This window comes from Antedon bifida, chromosome 3 (genome assembly GCF_963402885.1).
Source record: "Antedon bifida chromosome 3, ecAntBifi1.1, whole genome shotgun sequence".
Taxonomy (NCBI): Eukaryota; Metazoa; Echinodermata; class Crinoidea; order Comatulida; family Antedonidae; genus Antedon; species Antedon bifida.
Window position 1 is genome coordinate 30,894,450 of NC_136228.1, and position 10,845 is coordinate 30,905,294.

Genomic DNA, 10,845 nt, shown 5'->3' on the forward strand with positions numbered 1-10,845 from the left:
CTTTTATCGATCTCATAATTCCTTCATACAAAATAAATCATTTTATCATACTTTATTTATCTGATTGATTGATTGATTGATTTTATCATACTTTCACAAAATGAAATGTTTATTGCATTATTACTTTTTTAAACATTAGTTATTTGTTTATACACATTAACAGATTAGGTATTTCATGAAAATTGGCACAATAAGCATGGTTCCCAGGCAATTTGACCAATCAAAACTAAATTACTATCTTAAAAGTTGCTTGTTGATTGGTCAAATTATGTTGCGCAAACTCCTTGCTATGCATTTTGTCTTAGTGGGAACCAAGCCTTAATGCCAACAATTTGTTGTACGCAAACTACTACAGGCAATAACATTCATTCATATTCTATGCAATCACCAACTTATATACATATCTTGACTATCTACTAAAAACATACAGTGAGTTCTAAATCTAATGAAGCATAGGTTAATCAAATACTAATATTGACTATCTATTAAAACATACAGTGAGTTCTAAATCTAATGAAGTCAACCGGCTCAGCTACAGTGATTAAGTCCACTTAGGTTGACCCTGGTCTTCCCAATTTCAGTTTTTTTGGTTATGTATATACTAAAATAGACCGAATAAATAATGAAATGAAAATGTATTAAATATTAATCAGTCATTTCATTATTTTATGGAGTAAATTAATAACCCTTCTTTTGATTCTGAATTGAGATTTTAAAGAAACACCAACATTTTCTAATTAGATATTAAAAATATAAATTGCTTCAGAAGTTTTGTTTCTGCCATTATTAAGTTACATTTTATTTTGAAAGTATAATTAATAATAATCTGTTCTTATCTTTCTGATATGATGACCACACACCATTTAGATAATGTATTAGTTATTGTTTTTATTGTAGAAGATGATTTCATTCATTCATCAAATGACAATAAATGGAAATAATTTTTTTATTTCCTCAAATATATAGATTAATATACAATACTAGAAAACTTAATTTAACATGCATTCATAGCACACAAAATAAAAACTTATTCCTTGTCATTTTATACATTCTAGATATGTTTAACACTATATTTCTATTATTAAAAAGAAATTACATTTTATAAATCTGCATAAAATTTGTCTGCAATAGAAATTGATGTACAGTACAGTACACAATACTCTCAGTTTGTGGATATTCATCTTTCAGTTTGTGTATGAACCTCATTCGTTTATTAAACACTGCGTCAGTTTTTCTTTCATTTCAGCTTCAAGTATGAGAAAACAGTGCCTGCAAATGTCTAATCAATGATTCCCCAAACACCAAATATACCTAAAAAAAATCAATATCAACTGTTTATTACTACTGTACTTTTTTAACTTTACTGTGATTGTGAATCCAATTACAAGTTATATAATATATACAAGTCATGTCTGTGCACTGCTTTGAAACTAGTAAATGGTGTATTTGAAAAGATAATTTGATATCATTTGGTAGCTACAGTACTGTAAGTGGAAGAGACTTATCATCTAGGTAGGTATAGTGTTAGATATATATATATTTTAATAGGTGTTTAATTTCTAGACCTTCTACTTCACCATCCACTAATCGATCACCAAATTTTCTGAGCTGCATTGCTACATCTGAATATTTTAATGTTTCATATTCAGCATCATCGTCATTACCAGGTAATTTTCTGTCATTTGGCATCTATAAACAGAACATTAGATTGGTAGAGTTGTCATTTAAGAACTTTCAAAGGAGGGCATGCATGTATTTTTATATATTTGTAGTTTTAATATGAATTAAAACATTTCATACTGTATAATTTTATACTTTTTTACTTAATTTTTAAATGTCTTTTTATACTGTAAATTGTCTTTAAAGAAGTCAAATTTCAAATAATAATTTTTTTTTACAATAAAGTTAAAATCTTGAAAATTGAAATCGATAATTTAACTTCAAGTATTACATGAAAATAAATAATTCATTATACATTTACAGCATCATTGTCACTACCAGTTGTCTGGTATCAATACAACAACAATTTAGATGAAAATAATGAAAATATTATTTGTACAGTGGGACTATTTTGGGGGAAAAAAAGTGGGGATTTTATGAAATGTTAAAATCTAATTTCAAAATTATTTGTTAAAATAGCAGCTTTATTTTTCAAAAATGTTGTTTCATATTTAAAGTATATGTGCCATTTCCGGCAAGGATTGTTTTAGTATAACATCAGAACAAATGATTTGTGACTTAAAGCTGTGTTGTGACGTCTTTTACTCTTTTTGTACGCAATGACTTATTTGCATATCTTCCACCACTTGTTATGCTTATGCAATAACTACGCAACACATTACTCGGTTAAATAAAGTGAACGGTACAGAGTAATGTGTTGCATATTTATTTCAGTAGTGACTTAAAACTGTACAAGTTTCTATTAGGTCATAAACAGTACTTTCGCTGAAAAAAGAGCATTAGAAAAGGTAAACATTAATGAAAAACATTTTTTATGAACACTGCTGTACCTCTATAAAATCTTTGACTTCAATCCCCTTTGTAACAGACAAATCCTCCATAGTTTGCAGTATGTCTGGAATACTTGGCCTTTTTTTTCTGTCCACCTCCCAGCAACTATGCAGCATATCCTTTAACTTAGGGGGTGTTCCTTCAACTATCGGATACATACCATTCACCTTCATAGAAACCTCTGGTTTTCTACAAGTCCACATTTCCCATATCACTACACCGTATGAGTAAATGTCCGAACGCGGTGAGACTTCTATGTCTGTATTCAAAGAAAAAGCCTCATCGTGACTTTCAGGGGCCATCCATGGAATAGACCCAGCAAATGTTGTTGTAATTGTCTGGTCTGTTATACGGGAAATTCCAAAGTCACAAAGTTTCAAATTATATTTATCAGTAATTACAAAATTTGCTGATTTGATGTCACGATGAATTATTTTACACTCATGAAGATATTGCATTGCGAGGGCGCCTTGGCGGGTCCATGTAAAAAATTTGTCATGCTCAAGAGGTTGCTGCTGTTTCCGTTTCTGGCTTAAATATTCTAGTAATGACCCATTTTCTGCATATTCCAGTACAATACAGGTCAATGGGGGCTTGGTAATGAGTCCTAATATATGTGCGATGAACGTTTTACCGATTTTATGTTTATTTTCTTTATCGTCTTTAATCATTTTTAGTGCAATGAATTCAATTTCTTGAACATTTCTGTGAAGATGTTTAATTGCAACTGGAAAATCATCTTTAGTTTTCCAAATGCCTTGAAACACATAGCTTGTTCCACCTCGTCCAATTTCTTTTCCAAATTCAACATCATCTTGTGGTATTTCTGGAATCCCAGGATATGAATATCGTGTTGTTTCATTACCTGCCATCATTATTCCTCAAGATTAGGGTATCTATGCATAAATTATAATTTTTTTTGTAAATAATGTAGGCCTATTTTGTGTTAGTCTAGCGACCGGACAGGACAACAAACAAACACAGATAAACCATCATTGGATGGAAATGTCATTTATTATAATGACGAATATTTAAACGTGTTTGTAAAACATATATGAAAATCACTTATGAAGGAAAAAACTATAACTGACAATCTACGAGATCTATAAAACTATTAAAGTACAAAATACATACAACAAATGTAAGCAATTAAGGGATCACCCTAAACATAACATCCCGTCGCCTTTTCAACACTATCCCTGTTGCCATAGCAACTAAAAACAAACCATTCCGCAGACAGTAACAGGACGATTCGGCCCTGGGACGATTTGCCCCTGAGACGATTCAGCACACTTAAATTTTAACGACTTTGATATGCATTTTATAAGCATAAAATAAGCTTTTTTCGCCAAACTTTATTTTCAGAGAGACGATAGGGTAGCACTACTAGGAATAAACATGCAATAAAGCAAATATTTTGAAAACATTGTTGAAAAATGATCATTATTTTTTTAGTCATGCGAATCGTGTAAACAAGTTACAAGTTGGCCGCTTGGCGAATGCACGAAATAAACAGGGTTTTCGAAGTAATAAATTGAATATAAAATTATTTTTTTTTAGTAATTTATTATATATATTATATCAACATTGTCAATATCAATAAAATACGGATTGTTAAACGCCTTTAAAAACTTGATAAATACAAAAAAAAATTAAAGATGTATTGTCCCTTGAAACACAAAAAATGAAAAAAAAAATATTCTAAATTTAAAGATGTATTGTCCCCCTGAAAAAATAATTCTGAAAAAAAATTTGGTTGAATATTCCATTTGAATGTAACATAATAGTTATCCACTTTGACCAAAAATTGAATCGAAAAAAAAATGTATTTACCTGCAAAAATGTAATTTAAAGCAAAAAATGGTCAAATTGGCTGCCAGCCAATGGATTTTTGGTTGAATTTAACCATTTATTTTGTCATTTTATAAGTGAAAACATTTTTTTTTTTGTTTTTTTTTTCTATGGAAGTGATTACCTTTATCAAAACTACCAAATAACATATTCAAAGTCTGATTTAATTAATCTTCATTTTTCATGTTTTTGGGGGACAATACATCTTTAAATTGGCCATATCAAAGTAATATTAAAGTTATTCACTTTAAATCAAAAATTCGAGCCAAAAACAACAACTTTACGTAATTAACAGGTAAATTAATTTGATTACATTTTGTCTGGAAAATCGTCACGAGCAAAAGTAAACAAAGATTTCAAACCATGAGTATGCATTATGCATGATGCTAATTAGGATTGTTTACAACTCGTCACGGTTGAGAAGGTGTTCTCACACAGTTCGCGAGGAAGTTTTATGATTATGCATACAAAGTAGCCAAACAAGCGCGTTGCATTATGAGATATGTTTTGATCGAAAACTTTGACTGGAAGTCAAAGTTATTTTTTGAACCAAAAAATGTCTGTATTTCGGTTAAATTATTTTTTTTGGACTAATTTTTAGTGAAAGTTAATAACTATATTATGATACTTCAACATGACCCACTTTTTTTCGGAATATATTTTAAAACAAATTTTTGGAATTAGTCAAAGGGACAATACATCTTTAATATGAATTTGGTCTAAAGTGAGACGTTTCGGCCTACAAAGTGGGATGTTTCGGCACAAAAGTGGGCCGAATCGTCACACGAAAAGTGGGCCGAATAGTCCCGGGCCGAATGGGTCCTACTAAACACCACCAGATACCTACTAGAGCAATAAATCCCACCACCAGAGAGCAGCCACCTGTTTGGAATTGATTATTAAGGGTATATTGCAAATTTCAAAGCTTAATTTTTTCAGAAACTGATAAAACTGAAGTTTAAATTTGAATTTCTCGCCGTCGTATTCCAGAACCGAATGCGTTTGATAAACATTATAGCAACGAAACGAACGCATTCATCCGTGTCTCTTGTGTATTGTATTCAACGGTCAACTATGAGGCGCTACTGATGAATTTATTTGGTCAATTAAAATCAGAAATTCGTTTCTGTACACTATAACATTTATTAAAAATAAATAAAACTTAATGCCAACTACCTTTTGTCAGTGATGGTAATCATATGTTAAAATAGAGTAAACTCATCATAGAATAGGAATGTGGAAAGAGAAAATAAAACAGAAGTTTTAACTTGATATTACCGTGTATTTTATGTCTAAAGAAATATCTGGCCACTGCACTATATGCCAGAGTGGTGAAATAGAAATTATACAACATTTTTTATTTAATTGCCAAGCTCTTAATGCCATAAGAGAGATTGAATTTATAATAATATAATAACAATTCCTACAGCACCCAGTGTGCACGAAAACGATGACAAAGGGAAATAATTAAAATTAATGTGCAAAAAAAATGTTATCGTATGCTATTCGTTATGTTATCGTTACCGATTTTGGTGTCTGATCATTTCGGCCACCAGACATTTCGGCCGCCGGTTATGGAACATCCAAAATCATGAAACTCCAAAAAGGACAAAATATGTATTGTTCATTCGGTCGCCAGAATCGTCAATATTGTTAATAACGTATGGCACGCCTTAATTGTCAAAAAGGGTGTATACATGTGCCTATCGTGTCGCCTGAATAGACCTGCGTATTCACACAGCCAATTTATGACTTATGGAGGGATTAGTTTAGTATTTTTAAGGGGGAGGGGTTGTAGGGCTCAGGAGGAAGCCGACTAATTATAGTAAAATATTGATAGCGCAACTCTATGCAAATCAAAATATGATCGTTTTTGTTGATTGCTTGTGTGTAGCTTAACTGAGAAAGTGACATTTCAAAGAAAACATATTGATGGTAGAAATTACTTTAGTTAAAACTAGGGCCTACTTAAACTAATCCCTCCACGGTAAGTCATACATCGGCTGTGTGAATGTGATTCTACGCACGTCTATTCAGGCGACAATTAAGGCGTGTCATACATTATTAACAATATTGACGATTCTGGCGGCCGAAATGAATACATATTTTTTCCTTTTTGGCGTTTCATGATTTTGGACGTTCCATAACCAGCGGCCGATATGCACTGTGACCCCGATTTTGACATACAAAACATGATAAAAACAATATGTCAAAAGAAAGACTAATCGCGCAATCGATTGGTGTACAGTATTTTATGTGACTGACTAAAGTAACAAAAAAGCATCGGTAGCGCCTCATAGTTGACTGTTGAATACAATACACAAGAGACACGGATGAATGCGTTCATTTCGTTGCTATAATGTTTATCAAACGCATTCGGTTCTGGAATACGACGGCGAGAAATTTAAATTTAAACTTCAATTTTATCAGTTTCTGAAAGAATTAAACTTTGAAATTTGCAATATACCCTTAATAATCAATTCCAATCAGGTAGCTGCTCTCTGGTGGTAGGATTTATTGCTCTAGTAGGTATCTGGTGGTGTTTAGTAGGACCGGGCCGAATCGTCTCAGGGCCGTATCGTCCTGGAACCCCGTAGACCTAGACTCGTCAACATACTGTCGGATAACTACTTCACCCCTCGAACTAGGCCTAGGCCTAGGCTAGTCCTAGCCTATACACAATCAAAAACTATAATATAGATTCTCAAAATGCAATAACATTAATATCCATAGTATCCTAAATATATCTAAAACAAAGTGATTCAACAATTATAGTAATTTATCCATTTTAAACTAATATTTCTAACCTACAATTAAGGTACGTACGACTGAAGTTTATGACTGATTTATAAACTATATTATACAGTACTACTGTAAGCACGACGTGCGGCGCGGCAAAACAGTGCCGCTGCTGCGCGCGAAAAGTTACAATATGAAACGTGTATGGAAGGCTACTGCGGCCAGCATAATAGTAAGTTATCAAATTTGACATCTCTCTATAATATAAATCTACTTGAGTTTTGATTAAAATACAATAAAATATGAAATTGAGACATGAGGCTGGGTGCCAGCGCCAAATAACACAGGAGAGGATTAAACCACATGCGCCGCCGCTTATAAAGCCCCTCCAGAGCGATAGACCTATCCATGGCAACTCGTACCCAATTTGGCTAACCGGGTACCCAAACCAACGCAACCAGTACCCATGCAAACTCGTCGTACCTAATTATTTGGCTTAGTGATAGGGTCGAATTACTCGAAGATTTCATGCGGCTACGTGTTTTTGCTGAACGGGATTACCCTTTTATAAAAAAACACGCATTTTTAGGGTGTCAAATAGACGATCATTTTCCATATATTTATATTACCAAATATTAAAATATAAATAATTCAGTGAATTGATCATACTGCTATGGCGCGCCAACCTGTCATTTATTCGGAAATAAAGATAAGATATAAGAGTAAGATATCTTAGTTTAAAACTAAGATATCTCTATTAATAGAGATATCTCTATTTAAAACTAAGATATTCCTATTAAAAACTAAGATATCTCTATTAAAAACTAAGATATCTTAGTTTGCGCAAATAGAGATATCTCTATTAAAAACTAAGATATCTAGTTTTAAATAGAGATATCTTAGTTTTTAATAGAAAACATTTTTTTTGATTAAAAAAAGATATCTCTATTTAAAACTAAGATATCTCTATTAATAAAGATATCTCTATTAATAGAGATATCTTAGTTTTAAATCTCTTTTAAAATTCACTTTATCATAATGTAATTGGATATCCGCGGATAACCCCTTGTTATTGTCACAATCTTTTTTTTTCTATCTTATTCTTCTTTCTTTCCAAAAATGTTGTGCGTGTATCTATAAATCTTCTCAACATAACATTGTATAACTTTATCAGATTGACCTCTATCTGAAGATGTCGTAATAAGGTTTTCGGTCCCGTCCGAGTTGCTCAGCATAAGTTACGCACGATTTTATGAATTTCACATATTTAACTTATCGAATCGAAAACCATAAAACAATTTAAATTGAAACTTGACAAATGTGTAATTTATATCATGCGCTAACTTTCATGTTTTACTAAAAGTTTAAAATTTTAAAATGCGAAAAATCAATTTTCTATGCGTTTCATGTCATTTTAAGCATGTAAAAATTTCAATGAGCACGCAAATTTTACTCGCGCGGTGCCCACGTAGCGCTAAAAACATCTTTTTTTTGTGTGAAATATGTTTTTCTAGCCTTTTCTAGTAATTTTACCAACTTTTAAACCATTTCGACTTAAAATCACGTCATACGAGCACTTCGAATTGGACAATTTGCGCGCATTTTTAATGAAAAAACTTTTGTCTCTTTTGTCATAGCTCATCACATTTAATAGCGCTGTGTGTTGGACTTTCGACTACTGATCGTTAGACCGAGGTTCGAATCCAACTCTCGCCGCATTGCTTGTATCCTTAGGCAAGATACTTTACTTACGTTTGCCTCTCTCCACCCAGGTGTATAATTGGGAACCCGGTTAGATCAAGACACAACTTTGCGCTGATTACTAGCTGCATATATGGGAGTATGTTTCCATAGGTGTTTGATCAGGAAATGACTGGGGTAATAATGTTCAGCGCATTAAGAGCTTGCTTATATGCGCTATATAAGAATGAACTATTATTATTATTATTATTATCCGTATTCCATTTTCCCCCATATTTAGGTTATGAATTATCATGCATATAACCTCTTGATTCTGTCAGGATCTTTATTTATTTATATATTTCTTTATTTATTCTTTCCTTAGCACTATTTTGTCCGTCAATTATCTTGAGTTTCATCTAGCTAAGTCAATTTTTCAGAGTATATTCCTTATGGCCTGGAATCGATGTGGTTATGTTTTCACGGTGTGCAATCTAAAATTACGCGATCTACGCGCGATTTTACAAAATCACGTTTGTAATCATATCTTCACAAGCATGAATCACTTTTAACAAAATTTGGTACTCATAAATTTCAGGTCATATTTCATCATATGGCAATACAATTACGTGTGTAGCGCATATAACGCATGTGTATGTGCGCTTAACATTTTTAAAATTTATTTTCAAAAAAGTATATAGTTTGACAGTGCATCTTTTTTTTAAATTTTTAAAGATGTCATCATAGTAAAAAATTATAATTCATTGCGGTATGTAATAATCTATCTTCACCAAAGTGGTTCTGTATAGTAAATACACGGAAGAATCTTTCTACAACTTTTAGTCAGTTGTGTATGGCTCGGTGGTCTGTGCTCGTATCTATGGCATTCAAGGTACCGAGATCGAACGAAATAAGTTTTTTTTTGTTATCCGTATTGTTCGATCAATTTTATTTCTTGGTGTATTATATAGATTATGCACATGATTTATAATGAAATCTAGATAAAAAGTAAGTATGTCTTTATTACTATGTAACAAATGTGGTTTATGAGAGTATACGCGGAGGGATCTTTGATCGGATTGTGATACCGGCTATTGTATTCGCGTTAGCAAGGTCCTATCATATATTATAAATATTATTAAAGATTCTGAGAAAATCAATCAGTCAATATATCTTTTAAAAATCAATTATCTTTATTTAAATCAATGCATATAACCTATAATTCGTCATAGTGACGAATTAAATCTAGTTTGATATTGGATAGGTCAATCAATTATCTTTCGCATGATATACAATTTTTAAATGTTTTATGACATCATCATGCGCAAAAGCGTGAATAACTTTGGTCACCTATTTTCATCATTCCAATAAATTTCAATTTGTTATAGCTCCTCAGAATGAAAAGTGATACTCATGATTAACAGTTTTCATTTTTTCTTTTATTGATCTCATAATTCTTTCAAAAATAAATCATTTTATCATACTTTCACTAAATTATATGTTAGTTGCTGTCACACAGCCGCAACTACGGCTCTTTCGGACATGTAATTTCTGGTAACCACCGGTAAACAACACAACGGTAAATAGCCACAACTGTACACATATAAATGTAAAAAGTAAATTTAATAAGCACGTTTGTGCAACGCAATTCTTTCCTTTCTAATCCAACACCCCCCCCCCCCCCTTCAACAAAAAAAATCCCCACAAAAAAAAACCCAACCAATTCTCAAACAATGATACAGTATCCCTATTCCCCACACAATTTATACAATTTCCGAAATTCCCAATCCTTCCAGACAAAATATCAACAATCTTCTTATTGTCAAATAAATACCCGAAACCCCCCTTTCAAATACAATAATATCACAAGATGAATAATTAAATGAATAATAAATGTCCACAATATTGTTCCTTCTTGCCTTCTCTCCTACGCTGACCCGAAAACAAATTAGAAAGATAAAAGTTAAAACGATTCTGCAACTAAACAACTCCCACGCCTCTGCTCCCGTTCTGCTGGCATTCCCAATTATAATTCTTCTCAAACTGCAACTATTTTCTGACATA

General features: G+C 32.1%; 1 protein-coding gene across 3 annotated transcripts; it reads right to left on the bottom strand.

Annotated features, from left to right (window-relative positions):
- Positions 1-17: 17 nt before the first annotated feature.
- On the bottom strand, positions 18-7,257 carry LOC144837446 (mitogen-activated protein kinase kinase kinase 20-like). Of its 3 annotated transcripts, XR_013611491.1 has the most exons (5): positions 7,174-7,234; positions 2,511-3,407; positions 1,566-1,689; positions 480-1,311; positions 18-409 (listed from the first exon to the last, which is right to left on the bottom strand). XR_013611491.1 is itself a non-coding variant. In XM_078692559.1 (4 exons), the coding sequence occupies exons 2-4, from the start codon at positions 3,384-3,386 to the stop codon at positions 1,280-1,282; spliced, it is 1,032 nt and encodes a 343-aa protein (XP_078548685.1). In that variant the 5' UTR covers positions 3,387-3,407; positions 7,189-7,257; the 3' UTR covers positions 18-1,279. The 3 variants fall into 3 exon arrangements, 2 of the variants coding, with proteins under 2 accessions (XP_078548685.1, XP_078548684.1); XM_078692559.1 differs by having other exon boundaries at positions 18-1,311; positions 7,189-7,257; XM_078692558.1 differs by having other exon boundaries at positions 18-1,311.
- Positions 7,258-10,845: the final 3,588 nt, after the last annotated feature.

What these genes read in the sequence shown, in the direction of transcription:
- LOC144837446 (XM_078692559.1), bottom strand. Translation starts at nt 3,386, where the DNA reads ATGATGGCAGGTAATGAAACAACACGATATTCATATCCTGGGATTCCA. An exon ending in AAGTCAAAGATTTTATAGAG is followed by an intron (nt 1,690 to 2,510) that starts GTACAGCAGTGT and finishes TTCTGTTTATAG; the next exon opens with ATGCCAAATGACAGAAAATT. An exon ending in AGTGGATGGTGAAGTAGAAG is followed by an intron (nt 1,312 to 1,565) that starts GTCTAGAAATTA and finishes GATTTTTTTTAG; the next exon opens with GTATATTTGGTGTTTGGGGA.